General features: G+C 46.9%; 1 protein-coding gene across 3 annotated transcripts in view; it reads right to left on the bottom strand.

Annotated features, from left to right (window-relative positions):
- Positions 1 to 17,085, bottom strand: part of LOC309537732 (basal cell adhesion molecule-like) — a 37,554-nt gene extending 20,469 nt beyond the window's left edge. Inside the window, exons 1-3 of one of the 3 annotated variants that reach the window (XM_082232709.1) lie at positions 16,962 to 17,085; positions 4,786 to 4,933; positions 1,593 to 1,717 (exon numbers count right to left, since the gene is read on the bottom strand). In XM_082232709.1, the coding sequence (XP_082088835.1) occupies positions 1,593 to 1,717; positions 4,786 to 4,864 (204 nt within the window). In that variant the 5' untranslated portion in view covers positions 4,865 to 4,933; positions 16,962 to 17,085. Of the gene's footprint in view, positions 1 to 1,592; positions 1,718 to 4,785; positions 4,934 to 5,089; positions 5,287 to 5,664; positions 5,734 to 16,961 lie in introns of those variants that run through there. The other 2 variants (XM_082232707.1, XM_082232708.1) reach the window with 2 other exon arrangements.
- Positions 17,086 to 26,780: the final 9,695 nt, after the last annotated feature.

Here is a 26,780-nt window from a genome sequence, read left to right on the forward strand (position 1 = left end):
CACAACAAACCTGTTTCACTATAGGGGCTGCGAACCAAGAGACCTGAGTGGGCTGGGTAGAGGAGAACTGTCGTTCAAAGAGCAGCATGGATTCTGGGACAAGTGATTACCAGCCGCACTGCAAATGTACAATTTCTCAAGTTCTGTGAGGGATGTTGCTACAACGAAACTGGGTCCAGACCAATTCTGAAATATACTTGTCCATGCTATCACATGGTTCTTATCCTACCAAATCCTTACTAGTAAGGCTGCCCACACCACACATTCAAACCACAACCCCTCAAAAAACACCAACACCAAAATCCTGGGAACTGTAGTATGGTAAGGGTGCAGCACCACAAGGGGTAAACTATTGTTCTCGGGAATCTTTGCAGGGATGGGAAACGTGCTTCAAATGTATAGTGTGTGCTCAGCCTAAGTTACCAATCTCTGTCCTTAGCTTGTTCTTGCCTGAGTCAGAGATGGGCAGCTGTCACATTTGGGGCAATCCTTTGGGGTTGGGGGTAGAGTAGACATTGGCAGACGGTAGGGCTGGAGCCTAATGTGGACTGGAGCCCAGTGTTGGTGACATCAGAGCAAAAGATAAGTGGGACCATCTCTTTGTCTTGCTTCCTTTCTGTTGCCCTTTTCTCTCTCTATCTCTCTGCCATTCCCCACCTCCAATTTACATTCTACCCACCACATGAAGTTAGGCTGAGAGTTACCTGAAACTTGCCCACCTGAGGCCTAGCAAAAGGGTCCTGCCCACATAAGAACCACCAAACTGTAGAATTGGAAGGGACCTCGAGGGTCTAATCCACCCCCCTGCATTGCAGGAATATTTTGCCCTGCATGGGGCTCAAACCCACAACTCAGAGATGAAGAGTCCCCTGCTCTACCGACTGAGCTATCTAGGATGTTGCCTTTTATACTGGTCTTGCCGCGGTTGTGCCCCAAAGAATCCTGGGAATTTTAGCATGGTGAAGTAGTACTGAGAATTATCAGGTCAGGATCATTATCCCTGCATTGCAGGGGGTTGGACTAGATGACCCATGGGACCCCTTCCAACTCTACGCTTCTAGGATAGCTAATACAACCCCACTCCCAGATTCCCTGAGAAAAAGGCCTGGCTGTTACAAAGTCCAAAAGTGGGGGTGTTGCAGAATGGAGTTCTGCTGCTCAGGAGCCTGTCTGCTACATTCCAGTATTATAATTTCTTTTTCTCTATATCTCCAGCCGCAAGTGAGTCAGCATTCGGCAGCCGCAGCACAGAGCATGCTCAGCCTCCCTTGCGCTGCCCTGGGATTTCCCCATCTCCTGCCCTAGGCTTTTTCAAAACAACAACGTTCCACTTCTGCAAACCTTGCAGCCACTCGCCCTACTTGCATCGCTCCTCCGCTGTGCGTGGATGGGGCCCACTTTGGACGCTGAAAAGCAACAGCACCCACACCTGAACTTAGGAAACAACTTTGGATGCCCCTCTGGGTGCTGCCCATTGTACTATTTGCAACCAAGTGTTCTGCAACTGCAGCACAGCGCCCCCTGTTGAGCAAGCCACCCATCTCCCTCCTCGCTGCTTTGTCTTGCAATTACATCGGTAAGTTTATGCTGACCTTGCTGTATTTCTGGAAAGTGAATCCGCTCATCTCCTCTCCTTCATTGCCCAGGCACTCCAGAGTCACGTTCCCGCCCTCAAGGACAGGACCCTCCTGGTCGCTGCGAAGGACGATGGAGACCTCTGGAATTATAAAAGAAGGGATGGCATGAGACAGAGGCCGCCACCCACACTCTGAGCCCAAGGGTCCCCCAAGCTCGTTGGCTAGATCATCTCCAGCACCCACTTCTTATTTCTCATCTTCTACTTTTTAATTTTTTTAAAAAAGTATACGGCCCTACCCCATAGGTCTCAGAGTGGTTCACAACACAAAATTACAAAACAAAACAAAATGCGTGTCAAAAATAAGAACGGAAACAAGCCAATAGTCCTCTGTTCCGCAGCACATTTAAAAGGGCATCAGATGTCAATCAGCCACTGGCCGGGTTGAAGAGGAACAATTTCGCCTGGTGCCTAAATGTGTATAATGAAGGCACCAGGCAAACCACCCCGGGGAGAGCATTTCATAAACGGGGAGCCACTGCAGAAAAGGCCCTTACTTGTGTTGACACCCTCCGGACCTTTCGTGGATAAGGCACATGAAGAATTATGTTATGTAATCCTTGTACATTTTGGGATGGCGAATCTAAGCCTAGCCTTCCCCCAAAGAATCCTGGGAACAGTAGTTGATTGTGGGTCTGTGAGGGTATCCTAAAGACTTTCAGTCCCTGCAACAAACTACAGTTCCCAAGTTCCTTTAAGGTGGGGGAGCATAAGAGTGATTTAAATGTATGGTGTGGACTTCCTTCTGTATCATCCTTCCTGCTCTCTTAAGGTGGGAAGGAGAGGCTTTTCCCTCTGTCTCACCCAGGGCCGTAGTGCGTCTGGATACAAGGGGTGAGAGGGAGATTATGGAACTCCTTGCCCCATGAAGTTTGGTCGGCTCCTTTCTTGGTTTCTTTGTTGCTAAAGGTCATTTTTCATTCTATTTTTGTTCTACACTGAAAACCTTTTTGTGTCCTTCATTTTGGTTGGGGAGGGATTATGGGTTTGTTCTGGTCTTTATTACGTGCTTTCATTTTGTATTTCTGTGCTTTGAACCACCGAGATCTTTGGCTGAAGGGTGGTGTACAAATTTTAAATCATCATTATCACCATTATGATGAAACTAACATTTAAATGTACTGAGCAGCCTCAGTTGGTGATTTTCTGCTTGTTTTTCTGCTTAGGTTTTTAACTGTCAACACTTTGCCCCTAAGAAACGTCACGCTTGAGATATATACTGAAACTGAAACCTTTAAATGTCTTAAGCAGCCTTGATTGGTGCTTTCAGTTAGGAAGGAAAATGTTTGTTTATATATATGCAAACATTTCTACACCTTTGTGTCCCTTTCGCCAAACCATATCTTTATTATTTATTTATTGCATTTCTGTCCCACTCTCTTTCTCAAAGGAGCTCACAGTGGCATACATGTTTCTCCCCGTTCTCCTCTAATGTCCACAACAACCCTGTGAGGTCAGTTAGCCTGAGAGGCAGCTAGTGACTGACCCAAGGACGCCCAGTGAACTTCATGGCCGGGTGGGCATTTGAATACCTGGTCTCTCCCAAATCCTAGTTCGACACTCTAACCACTACACCACACTGCCTCCTAAGCTTACTGATTGCGGAGGCTCAACCTCAGAACTTGTCCCATAGGCCCTTGACACAACTCCGGGGGCAAAACAAGCATGCACAGAGCACCTTCTATTAAAAGATGTGGTCACAGCTTGCGGCTAAGAAGGCATTTTGAAAGCAAAAGGTTGCAGGTATCTCAAAAGTCGGGCAGTGAGAGAAGAAGACCCCTGTAGAAACTGTGGACAGTTGCTGCTGCTAGTCAGCATGAATAATACTGAGACAGACAGACAGATGGCCTGACTCTTCCCAGATCTGTTCTCCAAGAACCCTAAGCCAGCCCACACATGTCTACAAGCACCCAGGCAGACCTGAGACCGAAAATCTCTTTCAGTAATATTTAGCATTTGCATCCAGTTGTAGTCTTTACAACAATCCTGCAAGAAAGTTGACCTCCAAATTTCTAGAGAGGGTGGCTACAGTAGGTGGGACAGACTGGCTTGTCAAACGCAGTCAAAAGAGTTTATGGGTATATAAATAATACAATAATAATACTTATTATTAAGATTCAAGTGGACCTTTCTGAGTTGTAACACAATCTGCATACATACCACACCTCTAAAACACACTCAAAGGACATTTCCCCTGCCTGCCACCACAACAAAATCCTGGGAGTGGTAGTTTGCACCTTACAGAACTACAATTCCCAGCACCCTTAACAAATGACGTTTCCCAGGGTTCTTCAGGGGGAATAGCGCTTTGAATGTGCTTTAAATGTATGCTGTGTGTGTTAAGTCTCCTGGCCACTACACCGGAGATTTCCAAACTGTGCGTCGTGACGCATTAGTGTGTCGGCTACAGTGTGTAGGTGACCATACAGCTGGCTCAACAAAACACTTCTTGTTCATCTTCTCGCCATCCTTTCATTAATTACAAACTCTGTTTTTGATGCCGATTCTGGGGTGGACTGGCTCTTCCCTTGCCTCACAAGATCTCCCAGCCCAACTGGTCTTACCACACAGAAGCAGAACTAAAGCTTCGTGAGAGTGGGAAAGAAGATTGCCAGCTCTTTCTCACAAGGCCTTCGGCAACAATGTGAAATGCAGAAATCGAGCCAGAAAAGCTTCCAGGCGCTCGCTATTTCCATGCTGGATTTGGTTACCCACCGGCAAATTCAGGTTGTACAACTTAAAATGAGGTTAGTGCTCTTGTGCAACAAGTCCAGTTTCCCAAAACTGCAGTGTGGAAAAACACTTGCAGAGCGAATGCTCAATTAACAGGAAGCAATCAAAAGCTTTTGCCTGCAAAATGTCAAGCTGCTACATATGGGTCCATCTCACTCAGCGCTGCCCACTCTGAATGGCAGCAGCTCTCTGGGGTCTGAGGCAGACATGTACAACCCATCAACTGCTCTCTGGTCCTTTTAAATGGGAGATTCCGGGGATTAACACCCCCCACCATCTTCTGCATGCCAAGCACCCGCCCTACCACCCTGGCCTCCCAAAGCAAAGGGGCAGGAGGAGCACGGGGCAGTTTTAAAAGGTGAAGTGAATTCCGCACCGGCTCCTTGTTTTCGAGAGTGTTGTGCCATTCGACTCACCTGCCTGGCTGGTGCGCAGGGTCACAGCCAGGCCAGCCGCCACCAGCCAGAAGAGCTTCTGTTGAAACTGCGCCATCATCGCCCTGCTGCCTGCCTGCCTTCTGTTTTGGGTAATGAGAAAGTTCCCTCCTCCGTTTCCTGGTTCGCCCTTAGAGAAAAAAGAAGCGAGAAAGCCACCGCGTTAGCAGCCTCGCGCCCGCGCGTGGGAAACCGGCCGTGCTTAACGGAAGAAGGAAGTGGGGCGCTCTGGCTGCGACCCCGAAACAAACCGTCTCCCCAACCTCTGCTTCCCCTGCGCACCAACCTTTCTCTTCCTCTCTCTCTCTCTGTGTGTCTCTCCCCCCACGAGACCGAGAGGCGTCTCTGTACTTGTTTGCCCGCGCCAAAGGGGGTGGGGGAAGAAGTTAATAACAAACTAAACCGGAGCGGCCAGTTGAGGAACTGAAGACGCAGCTCCGTCGACGCGCGCACACAGAGAGCCGTCGGGGTGTATAGAAGTTCAAGCACGAAAGGCACAAAGAAAGTGCGACGGGAAAGGGGGCGGAGGGGGGGGCAAGGGGCGGGGATGAGGTAGAGAAGGCAGCCGGGAAGTGAAAGGTAGCGGGGCGGGGTGCCCTGCGTCTCTCTCTGCCCCAGCACCAACTCACCCGCCGGCGGAGCTGGTCTGCTGGCGCGTCTCTAACCGAAGGCGCAATTCTAAATTCTAAGTTCTTGCAGACGCGGGGGAAGAGAGTCGCGCCACCAGAGCGCAAAGGCGGCTGCGGTGGGTGAAAGTTCCCTCTCCTACTCTGCGGCCAACCGCAACTTTCGCAGCCGAATCTTAGGGTCAGGCATGATGGGTCTGAGAATTTGGGGAGCCCCGCGCGCGCGCACACACACCAGGAGAGTCCGATGGTGCCAGCCGTAACCAGATCGGGCGGCTGTTCTCCGCATGGGAAATTACGGAGTGGTGGGGGTACGACGCAAAGTCTACGACTTCTTGTAACTGCAGGCTGTTAATTTTTTTGCAGTCTATAATAATTCCCCTGATGGGCTGGGCCTGTTGGAGATGGGATGGGAGGACACGTTTCGGAACCGAACCCTCGTAACAAATTGCTTTGTTTGCCCGTTTAACTTTCGCAGACGCAGCGTTCGCATAGCAGAGCAAGCAGATAGGCCCGGAATGCCCTCCTCCAGGAAAGGGCAGGGGGTCTGATTATGACAGCCCCTCTCAAGAAAACTGGGCAAAGAGCGGTGAGATAAACAGAGCAGAGTAAATTTGCGTGGTGGGGGGCAGAATCTGTGATCGTATCTCAAGGCTTGAGATGTTGAGATCTTGGCAGGAGTCAGACCCCTGAAGCGATGTGAAGATCGGGTTTCTCCACCTGGGGAATTTCCACTTGGACCTTTGGCCTCGATTGCCTTAGGGAAGCTGCTGAAGTTTTTGCGCAACCTGACTCTTCGTGCACGCACATCACACAAAGGTTTTTCCCCTCAAGTGTTTCTTTGCTTTGGGGAACAAAGTCCGCAGCTGTGCAGAAATGAAAGTAAAACTGGCCCCAGCCTCGCACAACAAAAACTTTCAGAGCCGACATTTCCTTCCCAACCTTTACAGGACTCTTGCATTTTTGCCAGCAGCCGGACATTGGTACGATTTTTTTTCTCATACTGAACACTGGACGAGCCAAAACAGTCTTCAGGGGAACGAACGATTTTTCTTTCTTTTTTTAAGCATTAGGTATTGTACTCTGGAACAGATGCCGTGTGTTTCACATGTTCATTTTACAGAAATGCGTTCCCCTCCATCATAAGCGCAACAAGGGAGTCGTGTTCTAGAAAGTAATGTAAGCCCATTGCGACCGAAAAGTCAGAAATGGGCTGTGCTTTTGTATTAAACGGAGAGCTCCCCTGATTCTCAGCAGAGTGGTATTGCTGGTACAGTCTGGTCCCTAGTGTCTCTATAGTTAAAGTCCTCTATTGGGGTGGGGAACGTTTTGCAGCCCAAGGGCCATATTCTCTTCTGGGGAACCTTTCCAGGGCCACATGGCAACGGTGGGCAGGTCCAGAGACAAAAGAGGAGCGGGTGCACATTTTCCCTTCGTACAGTAGACTTAATTTCTACACAAGCTCGCACACCTTTCTCCTTCAAGAGGCACTATCACAGTTCAAGGACACATTCCAGACAGACAAATAGACCCAAGGGGTGAAGCAGGCCAGTGAGGGGTGGGGTCTGGTGGGGAGAAGGGATGTGAGTCATGTGACCTGCAAAGAGTCCTGAGCAAGTCTGGACCAATATATTTTGGCACCTGATGTGAACCACAAAATGCTTCTCCTCCTCCCCACAAGGGAAGGAGGGAAGATCAAGGGGATAATGAAGGAACAAGGGGGTAATGAAGATCTGCTTTGAGATCTTCTGCCCCCGTGGATCCTGCCACCCGAGGCAGTTGCTTCACCTTGCCTCATAAGTGGGCCCTGGTCCCATGAGCCAGATAGAGAGGCCTGGACCCCAGGCATGATGTTTTTCACCCCTGATCTAGACCTGCGTCACTGAAAGGTTCAATTCAGACTCTTCAGTGCCCAAAGGTTGTCCCATTGCGAGTCCTAGAGGAAAAGCAGCTTTCTGTGGTGGACAGAGGCATTATGGAAACAGGCAAAGCTGTGCTAGCTTAGGAACATTAAGAAATGTAATTTATGTTTCAAAGATACAGTATTGCCCCGATCCTGGACAGCCATGCTGACTAGAACTGATGGGAGTTGGAGTTGTAACAGCATCCGAAGGTCCACAGCTTCCCTCCATTCCTAATTCAAGGACTGTTTTGTCCCCAGATGAGGTGATGGCTGGTGGCTGGGATGGGGATGGGTCTGTTTATGGTTCTTACCAACAACAGTCATTTGGAGTTCCCATGTTCAGAGGCCGTGTACCACTGAATTAGCTTAACTGGGTGCAAAAGGAGACAGGACTTTGGCACTTTGAGTAGCTGCATAGTAGAGGAAACTTCAGCTGGTTTAAGCATGCACAGCAAGCTCTGCCTTCTGAAATCCCCTCTTCATCACAACTATTCAGGGCACAGGAACTCTCTCCCCTTTTGCACCCAGCCGCTCTAGGTGGGATGCAAACTTTGACCAAGCCAGGAATCCAAGTCACTTCACTCTGTGCCCGAAAAGGTAAATAATTATAATTATTATTTATTTGTACCCCACTCTGGGCGGCTTCCAACAAAGATCAAAAATACACTAAAATGTCACACATTAAAAACTTCCCTAAACAGGGCTGCCTTCAGGTGTCTCCTAAATGTCAGGTAGTTGTTTATCTCTTTGACATCTGATGGGAGGGCGTTCTACAGGGCGGGCGCCGCTACTGAGAAGGCCCTCTGCCTGGTTCCCTGTAGCTTTGCTTCTCACAGTGGGGGAACCACCAGAAGGCCCTCGGAGCTGGACCTCAGTGTCCAGGCAGAATGATGGGGGTGGAGACGCTCCTTCAGGTATACTGGGCCGAGGCCGTTTAGGGCTTTAAAGGTCAACACCAACACTTTGAATTGTGCTTGGAAACATACTGGGAGCCAATGTAGGTCTTTCAAGACCGGTGTTATGTGGTCTCGGCGGCCGCCCCCAGTCACCAGTCTAGCTGCCGCAACCCTCACAGTTCCCCCCTGCATAGCACATTGTGGGTGAAATGGTTCTGGCATGTGTACATAGATACACAAATGAACCCCCACCTGTGTAAACTACCCATCCCTTCTTGGGAGGAGAAGGCTTGTACATAGGGAGCTGCATTATACCGAGTTACACCAGTATGGTATAATTCATAGAATCATAGAGTTGGAAGAGACCACAAGGGCCATCGAGTCCAACCCCCTGCCAAGCAGGAAACACCATCAGAGCACTCCTGACATATGGTTGTCAAGCCTCTGCTTAAAGACCTCCAAAGTAGGAGACTCCACCACACTCCTTGGCAGCAAATTCCACTGTCAAACAGCTCTTACTGTCAGGAAGTTCTTCCTAATGTTTAGGTGGAATCTTCTTTCTTGTAGTTTGGATCCATTGCTCCGTGTCCGCTTCTCTGGAGCAGCAGAAAACAACCTTTCTCCCTCCTCTATGTGACATCCTTTTATATATTTGAACATGGCTATCATATCACCCCTTAACCTCCTCTTCTCCAGGCTAAACATGCCCAGCTCCCTTAGCCGTTCCTCATAAGGCATCGTTTCCAGGCCTTTGACCATTTTGGTTGCCCTCCTCTGGACACGTTCCAGTTTGTCAGTGTCCTTCTTGAACTGTGGTGCCCAGAACTGGACACAGTACTCCAGGTGAGGTCTGACCAGAGCAGAATACAGTGGCACTATTACTTCCCTTGATCTAGATGCTATACTCCTATTGATGCAGCCCAGAATTGCATTGGCTTTTTTAGCTGCCGCGTCACGTCAGCCAGTTACAAATCCACTGAGTGGTAGCATAGTCAAGACCACATTTTACCAGCTTCTTTACAAGAATATCATGGGGCACCTTGTCAAATGCCTTGCTGAAATCAAGGTAGGCTACATCTACTGCGTTCCCTTCATCTACCAGGCTTGTAATTCTGTCAAAAAACGAGATCAGGTTAGTCTGACATGACTTATTTTTCAGAAATCCATGCTGACTATTGGTGATCACAGCATTCCTTTCTAGGTGCTCACAGACTGTTTGCTTAATGATCTGTTCCAGAATCTTCCCTGGTATTGATGTCAGACTGACTGGGCGGTAATTATTTGGGTCCTCTCTTTTCCCCTTTTTGAAAATAGGGACAACATTTGCCCTCCTCCAGTCTGCCGGGACTTCGCCTGTTCTCCAGGAATTCTCAAAGATGACTGCCAGTGGTTCTGAGATCACATCTGCCAGTTCTTTTAATACTCTTGGATGCAGTTCATCTGGCCCTGGAGACTTGAATACATCTAAACTAGCCAAGTATTCTTGTACTATCTCCTTAGTTATTCTGGGCTGTGTTTCCTCTGCTGAATCATTTGCTCCAAATTCTTCAGGTCGGGCATTGTTTTCTTTATCGGAGAAGACTGAGGCAAAGAAGGCATTGAGGAGTTCAGCCCTTTCTGTGTCCCCTGTTTGCATTTCACCATCTTCTCCTCTGAGTGACCACACTGTTTCTCTGTTCTTCCTTTTGCTACGAACATACCCATAAAAGCCTTTTTTGTTGCTTTTAACCTCTTTAGCAAGCCTGAGTTCATTCTGTGCTTTAGCTTTTCTGACTTTTCTGAATGAAGTTGTCTGCAAGGCCAGTGAGGAATCTGTTTGACCTTATGCTCTTGGCTGAGTTTGACATCCAACAAATATCCGGGTAATTGAAGTCCCCCCATTACTACTATCTCCCTTCCTTTTGCATGCTTGGCCATCTGTTCCAGGAAGGCATCATCTATGTCCTCCATTTGGCTTGGGGATCTATAGTAAACTCCCACAATGAGGTCACTGTTATTCTTCTCTCCCTTAATTTTGACCCAAATGCTCTCACTTTGGCTTTGAGGTTCTAAATCTTGGATCTCTTCACAGGTATACACATCCCTGACATATAACGCCACTCCTCCTCCTGTCTTGTCTGGTCTGTTTCTCTGAAATAGATTGTATCCCTCCATTATTACATTCCAATCGTGGGACTTATCCCACCAGGTTTCAGTGATGCCTATTATGTCATATTTAGTTTGTTGTACCAAGAGCTCAAGCTCATCTTGTTTATTTCCCATGCTTTGCGCATTAGTGTACAGATATTGAAGTCCATTAATCATTCCCCCGTGTCTCTTATTTAAGGATTTTTTCCTCCCACCACTAGGTCTGCGTGCTGTTTGCTCCATTTGGTCTATGACATTTGGATGATCATCTTCATCAATTGATAGACTCCTGCCTTCAGGAGCACTGTCTCCCTCCCCCACATTAGTCAGTTTAAAGCCCTCCTGATGAGGTTTCTGAGATTTTTGGCAAAAACATTCCTCCCAACCGTTGTGAGGTGCAGCCCATCGCTTGCCAGAAGTCCATCTTCAAGAAACTGCAGTCCGTGATCTAAGAATCCAAACCGTTCCTGTTTACACCATTTGTGAAGCCAGCTGTTCACTTCCACTATTTTTCCCTCTCTCCCTGGGCCACGTCGTTCAACTGGGAGGACAGATGAGATGACAATTTGTGCATTTAATTGCTTCAATTTCCTGCCCAGAGCCTCGTAGTCTCTTTTGATCTTCTGGAGGCTATTGCTTGCAGTGTCATTGGTTCCCACATGAACCAAGAGGAAGGGGTATTTGTTAGTGGGTTTTATGATTCCTTGCAGTCGTTCAGTTACATCTTGGATCTTAGCCCCGGGGAGACAGCACACTTCCCGAGACATCTTGTCAGGCCCACAGATCACTGCTTCTGTTCCCCTCTTAGGTTTGGTCGGGGTTCTTCCGTGAGCTGTCCGTTCCAAGGTCACCTGCACATTCCCTGAGGACTGACTTTGCTGCTCGTCTTCATATACCTGATCGACTGTAATGAGGGAGAGATCCTCAAATGGAGTCTGCTCTTCGTCTTCCATGCTAGGGGAGAGGACCTCAAAGCGATTGTGTATTTCTAAACAATCAGAGTGAACCCTGGGCCTCCTACTTCTTTGAGTCACATTTCTCCATATATCTGGCTCCTGTGTTGGTGAACTAGCCTCCTTCTCAGGGGAGTCCCCTGTCTCCTCCTTGGTGGAGACGGTGTGCTCTGTTGCTTCCAAGAAGAGCTCCAGCTCTCTAATTCTTTGGAGCATAGCTACACGTTCCTCCAGTTGCTGGACTTTGTCTTCTAAGAGGGCAATCAACATGCAATTGCTGCAGGTAAAGCTGCCTGCAACCTTTGGCAAGATGGCAAACATTGCGCAGGAACCGCAGGCGACTGCAGCTGTTCCCTCCCCCTCCATCTTGAGAACGTGTCATTGGGGGTGGCTACAGTGGCCCTCCATCATAAAAAGCGTGAAGACGGACAGTTAACTCCCCCCCAAAAAAAACCTAGGTCTCCCCCAACAAACGTTTGAGACTAGCTCCCCTAAATCTTGTCTACACCAGTGTACACTAAATGTTGTCTACACCAGTGGGGAGAACCTGCAGCCCTCTGGATATTGTTGGACTACAATTCCCCTCAGGTAGCATGGCCAACGGTCAGGGGGTGATGGGAGTTGTAGTCAGGCAACCTCAAGAGGGTTGTAGGTTCCTCATTCCTGGTCTACACTGACTGGCTGGGATTTCAGGCAAGGATCTTTCCCGGTTCTACCTGGAGCTGTCGGAGATTGAACCGTGGAACCTGCCTGTGACAGATCTACAGCCCTTCTCCTAGTGGGAGCCAGGGTGACCAGATACAAAAGCGGACAACGCTCCTGCACCTGTAGCAGCTGTGCAGAAGGTTTGCCACCTGCCCACCCTGCTAACTAGTCACTCCCCTCTATGGCTCTTGATGGAGATTCCCATTTACCTGCAGCATGCCAGGCCAGGTGCAGACCAGGAAAGGGGCTCTGAGGCAGGAGGGGGGGCGGGTCTAGAGAGAAGAGAGAGTGGCAAAAGCAAGGAACCCAACAAGCAAAAGGAACCAATCTTGGCTGGAGCAGCCAGATACGAATCGAGATGGTCTCCTGCGCCTGCAATAACTGCGTTGTCACTTGTCATGCAGAAGGGGCAAGTTGTTCATGTTAGAAAAGGGAATTTGAGCAGGTGTAGCTTGTCATGCAAGACAAGCTGGCGCTCTGTCATCTTTTGCATCTGGTACCCTACACTGAATACAAATAAGAGAAGACTGTTGCCATCAAGCCCTGGCTGTGGGCTTTCTGGAGTTATCTGGTTGGCTACCCTGGGAAGGAGATTGCTGTGTTATATAGGGATAGTCAGTGTGGCACCCTCAAAAATGTTGTCAGCCTCCAGCACCCATCAGTCAACATGGCCAGTGGTCAGAGATGAGAATTAAAGTCCAGCAACATGTGGAGGGCATCAAATCGGCTACTCCTGCTGTATTAGATGTAATAGTAGGGGCCATTCACACCATAAGATGAAAGCGCTATGGTACCACTTTACAAGGTCATGGCGTCCCCCAAAGAATTTTGGGAGCTGTAGTCTGTTAAGGGTGTTGAGGGTTGTTAGGCCCTGTTCCCCTCACAGAGATATCATTCCCAGAGTTGTTTACAACTAATCCCTTTTCACAGGGAACTCTGGGAATTGTTGCTCTGTGAGGGGCATAGGGGTCTCCTAACAGCTCTCTCCGCACCTTTAGCAAACCTGGAATTCTTCCAGACCCTCCAAGTGTCCTTATTTTCTAAGATTTACAGAAGCCGTCCCGGTTTCTGATTTAATCTCAGAAGGTCCTGCTTTTCCTTAGGACGTCCCTATTTTCATTGGAGAAATGCTGGAGCTTATGTTCTTCCCTCTACAATTCTTTGCTGGAAGCCATGACTATTTAAAGTGGTAGCATAGGGCTTTCAGTGTATGGAGTGAACATGGCCTTGGTCTTATCTAGAAGGGCTCATTTTCATGAGCAGCAAAATACAAGCAGGCTGGCATTTGAAAACCAAGCAGCCAGCTGGAAACTTTGGGCTCCTTTCACACAGGAGGCTCCTGTAGATTCTCTGCTACTCATGCAAGCAAAGGAGACTGTGTTGGCCAACATCGTAATTCAAGTAGCAGAGAAGAGAACACCATGCAGTTGGCTAAACTTAAATAATTGCTGGCACACGTATGTAGACAAAGTTCCGTGTTTTTTCAGTGTAGTCCTGTGCATGTCTACTCAGAGGTCAGCCTCACTGGGTTCAGTGAGATTTACTCCCAGGTAATGCGTGTATTGGGGTTGCAGCCTTAAGGGGTTACTCAGGTACCGTATTTTTTGCACCATAACACTCACTTTTTTCCTCCTAGAAAGTAAGGGGAAATGTCTGTGCGTGTTATGGAGCGAATGCCTGCGGGTGGCAGGGGGGATCTGCTGCAGTCGTGAGCAGAGAATCCATGGTTCCCCTTCCTTCCCTCCTCCGTGCTTACAAAGCATGGATCCACATGGATCCTCAGGATTTTTGCACTGGGCTACTCCAAACTCACTGTCAGATCACATGTCTGTGGCCACAGCATGAACCACAAAAATCATATATCCACTATTTTGTTTAGAATATTTTTTTCCTTGTTTTCCTCCTCTAAAAACTACGTGCGTGTTATGGTCTGGTGCGTGTTATAGAGTGAAAAATACGGTAATTCACCCCTGAACTGGGTAAATATATGGCTGCTCACTCACTGGACATGAGACCAAACCTTTGCTTTTTACTTCACTCTTATAGTGTGGATATAAGTGGACTTAAAGTGAGTTAAGGTCTGTAGGTCACACAGTTAATAGTATATATATGACCCTAGTTTTAAGAAGGATTGGATTGGGTGCCAACCATTTTGGGCTAAGAGCAGTGCGAGAAATTTTGGGGTGCGGAGATACATGTATCTGCCCATACCTTCCAAAATTTCTCCAATGAAAATTGGGACATCCTATTTAACAACAACAACATTTATACTCATCTGGCCCAACCGCTCTGGGTGGTTTCCAACATATATTAAAAAACATAATAAAATATTAAACATTCAGAAACTTCCCTTTACAGGGCTGCCTTCAGATGTCTTCTAAAAGGTGCATAGTTACTTATCTCCTTGGCTCAAGTGGGGGGGGGGTGTCGCATGACTCCATACCCTCCAACATTTCTCTGATAAAAATAGAGATGTCCTAAAGAAAAGCAGAACATTCTGGGATAAAATCAGAAAACGGGACGGCTTCTGTAAATCCAGGACTGTCCCTGGAAAATAGGGACACCTGGGGGGGGTCTGTATGACCCTCTCCCTGAGAGCATGAGAGTTTCGTTGCTGCGATTACCAGCCTACCACCACTGAAACTTCCTTCCATTTATTTCAAGTATTATAAAGTACACGGTAACTTGGTTGTTGCTATAACCTTGAGAATAACCACGTGGGAACTGCATTTGTCCTAGCCAGGCTAGATAAGGCACAAATGTATTAAATTCTCCTTCGAAATAACAGCAAGAACTTTATACCATTATCTGTGCAAAGTCAACTAAGCCAAGAAAACTGTGGGAAGCTTTCCAGGACAGAGAGACAGAGACAGAGGAGGAAGAGATAACATGAGGCACTTACTCCAGCTGGACCCTTTGCCTAGGAAGCCTACCATTTATTTGTTTAGTTATTTGTTTAAGCTATTTTTATTCCAGCCCTGTGACACAAGAAAAGCTAATCAGAGCGGCTGACAAATCCGAAGGTTCCTGTGTCATCTGTCGGCGCAGCAACGGTGAATTAAATAAAATCACGAGCATTAGCAGGGATCAACCAACATGGACTAGGGGAAGCAGCCCCGTTAATGTATTGGGCTACTGGTCGGTGACAAGGGACTGTTTTGTATTTATATATCATTTCAAATATTTATAGCCCATTTCCCATTTCAAGCTAACATTCCCAAAGCGGCTCACGCTAAAAACACAGAACAATCACTGTAAGGCAACATAATAAATAACATTATCATCATAAAAAAAAGAGCACGAGACAATCACCATAACAATAGATTTAGAAGCTTAAAAGAGAAATCATAAAAACGACAGAAGCAGCATAACAATGAGACACCCCAGATAAAACAGTGATTACAGGAATGCGATATGAATATCCCATCAGGTCCCTGCTCTGAAAATCCGTGTTCTGCCAATATGCCCAAATGGAAGCACCCTAACTTAGCACCTAAACCTTAAGAAAGTGGGTGTAAGGGTGGGTCTACTTGGGGAGGCCATTCTAGCAAATGGGGTGGGAGGTATTGCGGGGGTGGGGCGGGGCGGAGACTCTTTTCTGAGGTATCTGTTCTGGGATGCTCACTCTCGGAGTCATTTTTCAAAACTGGGCTTGCAATATGTCTTTATCTTGTTTATGAAAGTGTCACCCTCTCGTAAGACATCAGGGAGGTGTACTGCAAAGAGAAAACTTAAAAAGCAATACCAAAAGATCGTTAAAACGAAATAAAACTTTTGAACAACTGCATAGACCTGTGGGCATTTTTTTTTTTTAAAAAAAAAAAGCCTTCAAGAGACACCTGAAAGTCAAAAGCAAGGATGCCTGCTGAATCTCTGCTGGAAAAGTATGGGAATGGAGGAACTTACATGTCCGACTTCTGGCTGAGGCAAACTGGGCCTCTGCAAGATGGGGGAAGCCTTATTGCTGCTGTTGTTTACATTTGTTGTTTTTGCAAAAAAGAAGATATCAAAGCAACTTAACAAGATAAAATATGATATTGTTGCTATGATGATGATTACTAATACTTTTATGCCTTCTCACACACTCTTCACCAGGAGATCCTAGGGCAGGTTACAACAATTTGACAACAACAGTACAGTGATTAGAAAACAGAGCATTAAAAGGTTTAAAACATCCGACAATCGAGATACTAGGGTGGGTCCAAATCTATATAGCTCAGACGTCAACAGCCAGGGCAAATATTTGCATATTTAGCATTCAACAAAAACTACAATGGTACCTCGGGTTACAGATGCTTCAGGTTACAGACCTGGCTAACCCAGAAATAGTACCTCAGGTAAAAACTTTGCTTCAGGATGAGAACAGAAATCGTACCGTGGTGGTGCAGCGGCAGCGGGAAGCCCCATTAGCTAAAGTGGTACTTCAGGTTAAGAACAGTTTCAGGTTAAGAACGGACCTCCAGAACGAATTAAGTTCTTAACCCGAGGTACCACTGTACATAACTAAGGCGGCATATTCACCTTTGTGGGGAGGGAATTCTGCAGCTGAGGGGCTACCACAAAGAAAGCCCTCTCCTGGGCCTGCCACCCCCTGAACTTCTGAGAGCGGCAAAACTGCCCAGGGACCCTCACCTCTGACAATCATAACACCCAAGAGTGTCTGTAGAGAAAGAGGCTGTTTTTCAAGTATTTGGGGCTGATGTCGGTTTTTTTAGGGCCTCAGACATGAATATGGGCACCTTTATAGTAAAACAGCAGCGGTCATAGGCCTGTGTGAGGTGTTTTCCTCTGCTCTGAGCTATTAGAGTCAACACTGCAAGAGGTGAGCCGCAACATCCGTTTCAGAATGGTTTTGTGTCATGAGAATTCTTGTGTTTGTGCACACTATAAGGAAATAACCACTCAGGATATCCCCTGGCTACCCACAAACAGCAAGAAGGAAACTGACCGCTTACGAGGGAAAGGAGAAGCTGGGTCCATCCATCACCACCTTCACATGGAGGGACTGGTTTGTTGCACCCCAAGTGGTCTGGGCAGCTGCTGGTTCCGTCCTTTCCTTAGAAAACTATGAGTCCCAATGACATCACAGAGCAGGGTGGGCGGGGCAAAGGCTGGTTGGGTTGGATGCTGAAGCATTGGCTCAGGAAGTCTTTGGTGGCACGTGGACCCTCATACCCACCAACATTTCTGCAATGAAAACAGGGACATCCTATTCCATAATAATGATAAGCATAATAATTTTATTATTTATGGCCATCTGTCTAGGTTGCCCCAGCCACTTTGGGTGGATTCCAACATACAGTGGTACCTCGGGTTACATACGCTTCAGGTTACAGACTCTGCTAACCCAGAAATAGTATCTCAGGTTAAGAACTTTGCTTCAGGATGAGAACAGAAATCGTGCTCCGGTGGTACAGCAGCAGCAGGAGGCCCCATTAGCTAAACTGGTGCTTCAGGTTAAGAACAGTTTCAGGTTAAGAACGGACCTCCAGCACGAATTAAGTACTTAACCCGAGGTACCACTGTACATAAAAACAAACATTTGGGGCTGCCTTCAGGCGTCTTCTAAAAGTAGGGTAGTTACTTATCTCCTTGCCTTGGGGGTCACATAGCTCCATACCCGCCAACGTTTCTCCGATGGAAATAGAGACGCCGTAAATCGGGACATTCTGGGATCAAATCAGAAACTGGGACTGCAAGTAAATAAAACTCAAATACAAGCCCTTTGGAGATGTCGCACGCTGCTCACGGAGTAATGTTTTAACGATAAAACCAGGTGTCCCAGAAGCTAATTACCTGGGCCTTTGTCCCAGAACTGGCACCCGATCCCTTGGCGATGTGCCAATTCAGTTTCAGGGGCTTTGCACCTCGACATTTGTGGTTATTATAAAGCTTCAAGAGCCCCACTGTAAACACACAACTGGGAGAGTCTTGGCCATTGCTGTGGAATAATAAGCAACAATTGGATGAGTGGCAGAGAGATTGCCAATGTTTGGTTTTTTAAAAAAATGCTGCCCCTCTTCCTATGGCATTAACCGCAGCTTGTCGTGCATCAGTTAAGGAGGAAAGGCAGTTCCTTATCTTTTCATGCCAGTTAAAGGCACAAGAGCAGAGGAAGCAAAGCAACAAATTAAAGCGCAACGGGAAGCGCAAAATGGCACCTTTAATTACTCGGCAGGAACCAGGAGCACAATTAGATCTGCCACCACATTTCAAAGCAAATCTGGAGAGTCCCATTGAAGCAAAACATCTGTGAGGATTTTGAGAGAAGTTAAAAGAATGCCATTAAGACAAACAACATTTTTTCAGGCGGCTGGCGGGGAGGCTTCTACATCATTCTAGCTGGGAGAGCCTGGGACACAATTTTTTATTATAATTATTTTTTTTAAATGCACTGGTAATTATATAACAAGCAATTAACTTGCTTGTCTTGGTCGGAACATATGCCTTTGAAATATTTTGATAAATATTAGGCTATCCGAGTAGAATTCAATGTTGCTCTCTTACAAATTCTCTGCCTGCACATGCAATTCATCTTGCCAGATGGCAAGATCCTCCCTCTCATCCCTCCACACTCTGTTCAGGGAGTTTTCCCAAAAAAACCCGCACCCCCAGCCAACCTCAGGGGGCGCAGGGAAGAAGAAGGGGGAAAGATCCATCGTGCAAGAGAAGTCTTTGCACTGGGTTTGTTAGGTAAATCAGGCCCCCAAAAATTTAGTGTTTGAAATAGGGTTTCAGTTCCCTACCCAGCTTCCCTTTTTCTTGGAAGCACATGTCCATCAAGTGGGTAGGTTAGGAAGTTGCCTTGGGCTGAGTCAGACTGTTAAGTTGTGGGTGAACATATCAGACGACACAGTGATTCTTCAAACAGCTCTTGTTTATTCACAGGCCAGAACTGAACTGAACTGAAGGGTTCAGCCAGCCTGCTTATGTAGAGCTCCACTACAACGCAACAGTAACAACTTTCTGTAACTATCCAATCACTGAACGTCACTTTCAATTTTTTATTTGCATATGTGGACCTGAGTGAAAACTATCTACAGTATCCCCCTGCTGGCTCAGGGTGAGAACTTCAGTACATAACACAGACCATTGGTCCAGCTATCTCAGTACCGCCTACACTGACTGGCAGTGGCTGTTTGGGTTTCAGATGGGGTCATAGAATAATAGAATGGTATAGTTCTAGGCACAGTGCATCAACACATACAGAAGTCCAGCACGGAACCTCCATGCAAAATGAAAATTGCCTGTACAATAATCTTATAAATTATGTGGCACTGTGGTCTAAACTACTGAGCCTCTTGGGCTTGCCGATTGGAAGGTTGGCGGTTCGAATCCCCGCAATGGAGTTAGCTCCCTTGCTCTGTCCCAGCTCCTGCCAACCTAGCAGTTCGAAAGCACGCCAGTGCAAGTAGATAAATAGGTACTGCAGCGGCAGGAAGGTAAACAGTGTTTCCATGCGCTCTGGTTTCTGTCATGGTGTTCTGTTGTGCCAGAAGCAGTTTAGTCATGCTGGTCACATGACCTGGAAAGCTGTCTGTGGACAAACGCTGGCTCCCTCGGCCTGAAAACGAGATGAGCTCCGCAATCCCATATTTGCCTTTGACTGGACATAACCGTTCAGGGGTCCTTTACCTTTTAACTATACAACATTATTATACAGTAATAATGATAGGGGATCCATGTGTTGCCTTTCGGTTAGATCTGCTATTTTCTGTGCACGAAGCTGGGCAAAGGATTTTGAGTGCTCCAATACCTTAATTTGGATTGACCCGAGTTGTGCTTTCCACGAAGTTCGATTGCACATAACAGAACCTGCACACCAATCTCTAGAAATAGAAGCACTTGCTTTCAGCATTCCTAAATGCCTAAATTTGGAACATACAGAAGATCCCCACCGTTAGGGACGGAGGAAGGGCGGTGCGGTGGGGGTGGACCGCTCCAGGTGTCTTCGCTAAGAGGGGGTGACATTTGGCGTGCTGCCCGCCCTCAACTCCCAAGCCTACCCCGAGCTGTTGGGGGAAGTGGGGAGCTGCACTGCTTTGCCGGTTGCATTCCCCCCTTCCCCCTTCGTTTTGACAGCTTGGGGGAGGCTTGGGAGTTGTGGGTGGGCGGTGCGCCAAATGTCCGCCACTGGCGGCTCGTTCCACCCCTGGCTGCAGGGCACGCACGCCACTCCATGCACCTAAGTGGCTATCCCGCAGGAGGGGCCACTAGGGGCGCATCGGAAGATGGCTGACAATAACATCTCTCCGACCCACACGAGGTAATTAGGAGGCTGTGATGGGAGTAAATAGCCTCCCTGCCCCCCAAGGGTGTGGGGGGGACTGCCCTTGCCTGCTGTGCCCTATACCACCCCCCGAATTTGTGGGGATGGGGGCACTAGGCAGAAAGCCCTCCTGTGGATCTTGGCGCTCCTGGGCGCTGTCTCTGATCTGCGCCCCTAGCTGCAGCAACTTCAAAAGAAACAATTAGGAGGAAGCGAATGCACATATTTCAAGGAAGAAGGGGGAGTAAAGACTGCTAACTGAAGAGATCTCTGATAAACAAGACGGGTCAGAGGAACAAGAATAAATCATGAGAAGACACACCGAGGCTCGGTATGGCAAAGGGACTGGATGGGGGAGGGAAAAAACTTTCCTTTCTTTTCTCTATGTGATTAACCAAGAATCCCCCCCCCCACAAGTCACAAGTTAGTAATGCCATGTAAAATGACTTAAGCTGTGGATTTATGACTGTGTGGAGATAATTTTCTAACCAAAGCATGTTTCAAGAAGATTGTGGAAAGTATAAGAGCTTTGGAATGACACAGTAAAAAATACCGTCGCCATGTTGGCAAGTTCTGTCGGAAGACTTAAGTCTGGGAGGAGGAACAGAGCTGTTTTTATATTGTGGGAGAGACTCCTCAGAGGGACTTAAGAGCAACACTTTTGTGAGATTAATGATGGAAAGAGTGATGTTATTTATGAAAGCGATGATATATGGAAACCATCGTGATATGAGGACTGGACGAACGGAAAATTCACACAGGATTATAATTGGTGTTTATCTGCTTAAGGAGATTATCAGAAGAGATCATAAAGGAAAAAAAAGAAAAAATATACGAATAAGATGAGATGTGGAAACAGCAAGATAAGACTGGATAGAATTATGAACATTATTTGGACTGATTTGTGGATATTAACGCAGTAGCAAGAAGATGATCGGAATCCCCCTTCGGAACTTGAAATATGGGTCCCCGCAACAAAAATTTAAAATTCAGCTTTGTAATTCAGAATTTATGTGATGTGATTTGATTTGATTGGTCGGTTAATAAAAATTAATTTTTTTAAAAAGTGGCTATCCCGCACCTGGGGGGGGCACCATCCGTGCCCCCCACCCCCCTCGGGAGTGTGTCCACCCTGGGTAGCATGAGCATAAGCTCTGCCCCACTTTCTTGTTCTTTCTGTACATCATCTCTGGAGTGGCCCCAGGAGCCAATCCCCAGTGGCTAACTCACCCCCTTTCACTCTGATTGGCTCTGATCAGATGATGAGAATACCACTTCTTCAGGGGCTAAAAATGCTCCCCTTTCATGATGATTGGGTGACTCTAGGATGCTGGAGGCAGGGACCATGCTGCAGATGCTGGACCACTGTAGCTCTTGAGTGTGAGTCTGGGCTCATCACAGTCTTTTAGCCTAACCTGCCTTGCAATATTGTTCTGAAAATGAAGCACATTAAAAACCCCAACCAGTTTAGTGTATGTTTGTAAAAGTTCCATCATCCCATTGTTTTGGAAGAAGCTGGATCTTGTACGTCAGAAAAACCCATTTGCGGTGAAAGGTGAACGATAGTGCGTTTGACACAACACTAGCAGTATGCAGAGTATGGCTCTGCCATTAACATCAGTCCATTGATTATAATGGATCTACTCTGAGTAGCGCTGAGTTGGATGCCACACGCTGTCAGCAGTGTGAAATCTTAGCTGGTCCCTAACAGCCTCTTGGGCAACATCAGCAGGAAAAGGCTGGAGATGCAATTCAAATTGTTTGAAGATTAAACTTCCCTGAGTCCTTCAGAATCCCCTCCCACGCCTTCTGCCTGCTTCATAGCAAAAATGTGAGTGGCCCATAGAAAACAATGAAAAGAAATCCAGGATCTGAGCACAAGCTGTGTTCGAGCTTCCGAGTATTCTTTGCCTCTTCCAAAACAAAACAAAAGTAGAATAAACCGAAACACTTCAAAAAGACAGAATGCAGAAATGTGAGCTTATGCTGGCAGGTATGATTTAAAGAAAGTTCTTAAGCAATTATCATCATCATCATCATCATCATTATTATTATCATCATTATTATTATCTGCTGTTCACCAGAAGGTCCTAGGGCAGGTTACAGCAATATAAAATGCAGCATTAAAAGAGGTGTTTTTTTTAAATGACAGAACTAGAACAGATCCTAAAAATGTATAATCTTAAGTGTCAAAGGCCAGGAGAAAGGCCTGTATCTTCAGGATACATCAAAAGCTGTACAATGAAGGTGCTGATAGACTTATTAGTCACTTGCTATTCTAGTCTATTTCCCCCACGATGCAGGTTAAAAAAGAAACTTGAAGCCAATAGCCCCACATGATGCGCCCTCTGTCTCTGCAGTGATTTGAATTTGGGGTTTAGCACTGATTCTGCCTTAGGTGCTGCTTACACTGGTCGATGCAGAGACCCAATTCTTACACACTGTAGTTTCACAAGCATGTATTTTTAAAGCAACAAAACAAAGAGTCTTCTGGCACCTTAAAGACTGGGCTATAAGTAATAAAGTTGTTGTTGTTGTTGTTGTTGTTGTTGTTGTTGTTGTTGTTGTTGTTGTTGTTGTATCTGTGGCGCAATGAATCAGTGTGTCTGGCTGCCAACCAGAAGGTTGGTACTGTAGCTTGAGCCTGCTCAGGGATGGCTGTGGGCAGGATTCCCTCACTGCAGGAGGTTGAACTAAATGACCCTCTGGGTCCCTTCCAATTCTATGATTTTCTGAGTGTGCAATAATAGTGGGGTCAAATGGCCATGCCGAGTGAACTGCGGCAGTTCAATTAAACCTTAAATATTTGCAAAATAAACACAGTGACCATTCACAACAGCAGTGCTTGGTTGTTCTTGATTTGCCGTGTTAATCTCTAATGGGATACAAAGCCATTGCCTCTATTCAAGCCCAAACAGATAGAATAAAACTCTGTGCTACATTCTAATTTGGCTATTTTGCACTGGAATGTTTCCCTTTAAAATTCCTCCGGCAGACAAGGGCAATGTTCTAGTCTGCTGTGGAATGTCCTCTTGGGAAACTGAAATGCTCCCCCACTGATTTCTAAATGTAGACATTCCTTGAATCATTTTTGTGCCTGCCTGTCCTTTTTTGCACAGAGAGACCAACATGTTTTGTCATGAGCATTGCTGGCAGGTGACAGAGGAAGATGAGCAGCTGGACGAGTCCTTGATGTCATGGCTTTAGTTGCTGGGTCTTGTAATCATGCTACCCAATATGGGGGGCGGGGGAGGGCAAGGCAGGTTCCAGTTAGTTGAATCTTCCGTGATTGCGTTTCTGTTGTTGCTGATAAGTAGCTGTTTTTGATTAGGACAAAATCTGTAGACAAGGACAGATCTCCTAATCCCTCTCCAGTCTCCACCACAAGGCCTATAAGAGAGAATTATTGTTGAGGGTGGGCAATGATGTCCACTGGAATGCATTTAACTGGGATGTGGACTTAAGAACAAATGATGTTTTGTCACACCCTCACAAAGCCCCATCTGCACTTTACGCTTCAAGTACAGTGGTACCTCGGGTTAAATACTTAATTCGTTCCAGAGGTCCGTTCTTAACCTAAAACTGTTCTTAACCTGAAGCACCACTTTAGCTAATGGGGCCTCCTGCTGCTGCCACGCTGCCGGAGCACGATTTCTGTTCTCATCCTGAAGCAAAGTTCTTAACCCGAGGTACTATTTCTGGGTTAGCGGAGTCTGTAACCTGAAGCGTATGTAACCTGAAGCGTATGTAACCCGAGGTACCACTGTAGTTTCATACCACTTTAAACCGTCACAGCTCCTCCCCCCCCCCAAATAATCCTGGGGACCATAGTTTTTTTTAAGGGGGCTGAGAGTTAGGAGACTCCCTACCCCTCACAGACTACCATTCCCAGATTTCCCTGGAAAGAGGGACTGAATAATAGAGCTGGGGGTGACCACAAGTCCAACACTCTGCAATGCAGAAATCTTTCACGCAATGTGGAACTCGAACCCAGGACCCTGAGATTAAGAGTCTCGTGCTCTACTGAGCTATCCCTCAAGGGGATTGTCAATCCACTCTGGAATTTATAACGGGGATGGCAATACTCTGGTCTCCTAACAACGCCCTTAACAAATTACAGTTCCCGAGATTAATTGGGGAACAGCTATGATTATTTATAGTAATATAATACTACTTCGTCGGTATAGTACATATGGGATCACAAAGCCGGTTCCTGGTACTTTTCATGTTATGCTATAAAATAATACCCTTTTCTGATTATAGGGCAGCTGAGAATTGTTAGGAGGCCCTTTATCCCCGCACAGAGCTATAGTACCCACGGTTTCCTAAGAAGACGAATTGATTGTTAAACCGCTCCGATAGCTAGTAAATTAGCACATGCGAAGTGTATGCAAATTCCAGCCCCGGGCCTGTGCCCCTCCTCCCTCCCAGCCCTTGAAGGACCTAGGACTAGGTAAAGAAGGAGCTGCTTGGATCTTAACCTTACACCGAAAAGTGAAAAGCGCGCTGGAGAAAACTCCCCGGGCGGACCTTGGTCAGCGCGAACCAAAGCGCCTGCTCGGGACCGGCACTGTCGGCTCTGAACTCGGCTTGTTAAGAGATCAATGGCTTCGGCCGGCTCGCAGGCAAAGTGCCCGGGGAAGCGCGCAGGAGCTCCTTGGAGAGGCCGGGCGGGACAAGCGCGGACAAGACGGGATGAAAGCGCAGCAGCGGAGGCGGCTGGAGACGCGGTGCAGGTATGAGCGCGCCAGGCGCGCGTCGGGGAGCCTTTTGCACGCGCCGCTGGCTGTTCCTTTGGCACGGAGGTGCAAAGCTCTCCTGGCTCGGCTGGGGCAAGTCGTAACTCTGGGCCCGCGCGCGTCACTGGGTGGCCAATTTTAAGTCGTCCTTTTTTTCTGTTCTTGGCGGAAAGGACTGCGCTTCTAAAGAATGCTTTGCTTTTGTGTCGCATGGTTCAGTCCTTCAAAGCGCTTCACAGCTCTTGTATAAATCATTCACCTCGGCTTTTTCTTCATCTTCTTTCATTAAAAAGACACAGAAACTCAAACGGATCTCTGGAAGACGGATGGGCTGGTGTCAATGGCAGATGGGTGCAAGTGAGAAACGAGATGCAATTTAAAATAAAAACAAATCTAAACTGTAAAATAACTTAATTTTTTTAAATGATGCAAAACTTAAAGATATGCTGAAATTAATATAACTTCTTTCCGGATGTCTACTTTGATGCTTAAAAAATAATCAAACATATATATATATATATATACACCCGAAGACACCAAAACCTGCATATATATATATATATATATATACACCCCAAGCTATTTTTGTGTACATGCCTTTGCTTTCTGGGTGCCCTAACCACGTGCCTCAACTGTCTACTGAGTAGTTCTGCTGGTGCTGATGTAGTGAAGGCCACCGATGACTTGGAAGGTGGAAAAGGCAAATCCAAGATGCAACATGCCTTCCTACTCTAAAAAGGAATTATTTTCAGGCCCGAGTTTATCTGTGAGGAGGAGGAAGAGCCACATTTCACGGGGACTGTACTGGAAAAATTTTGCTCATTGCAAAAAAGCTGCTATCGCTAAGAAGCAACCAGCTATATCACGGCCTCCTGCCCTCTCCCCGCCATCTGTTGTAATAAATGTCAGACATATCAATTAGGCACCCACAGCGTACATTTAAAGGACTCTTATAAGAGTCACGGAGAGAATCCTGGGCATTGTAGTTTAAGGATACTTGGAACTGTAGGTCTGTAAGCTCAACACCAGGCTTCCTCAACTTGGCCCTCCAGATGTTTTGAGACTACAATTCCCATCACCCCTTAGCACTGGTCCTGCTAGCTAGGGATCATGGGAGTTGTAGGCCAAAAACATCTGGAGGGCTGAGTTTGAGGAAGCCTGCTCAACACCCTTCACAAACTGCATCTCCCAGGATTCTTTGGGGGGAAGTCAGGATTGTTAAAGTGGTAGAAGAATGCTTTAAATGTACGGTGTAGGTGTGGATTTATACCTAGCCAGATGGGTGGGGTATAAACAATAAATGATGTTGTTGTATTTGCGCTAACCAAGGCAGCAGGGGAAAGAGAGCAACTCCATGGAAAATAGGGATGGTAAGTTGCTAAAAATAAGAGAAAAGACGAAATTCTCTTTCGATTGTATACGTTAAAAATGTTAAAACTTAATAAAACGTAATGGGGGGAAAAGAGAAAGCATCGTTCGACATGTCAGAGCATGTGGGTGCTGTCCTCCCAGAAGAAGAAGAAGAGTTTGGGTTTGATATCCCGCTTTATCACTACCCTAAGGAGTCTCAAAGCGGCTAACATTCTCCTTTCCCTTCCTCCCCCACAACAAACACTCTGTGAGGTGAGTGGGGCTGAGAGACTTCAAAGAAGTGTGACTGGCCCAAGGTCACCCAGCAGCTGCATGTGGAGGAGCGGAGACGGGAACCCGGTTCCCCAGATTACGAGACTACCGCTCTTAACCACTACACCACACCAGG

This window comes from Podarcis vaucheri (genome assembly GCF_965113315.1).
Source record: "Podarcis vaucheri genome assembly, chromosome: 7".
In the NCBI taxonomy this organism is placed as follows: domain Eukaryota; kingdom Metazoa; phylum Chordata; class Lepidosauria; order Squamata; family Lacertidae; genus Podarcis; species Podarcis vaucheri.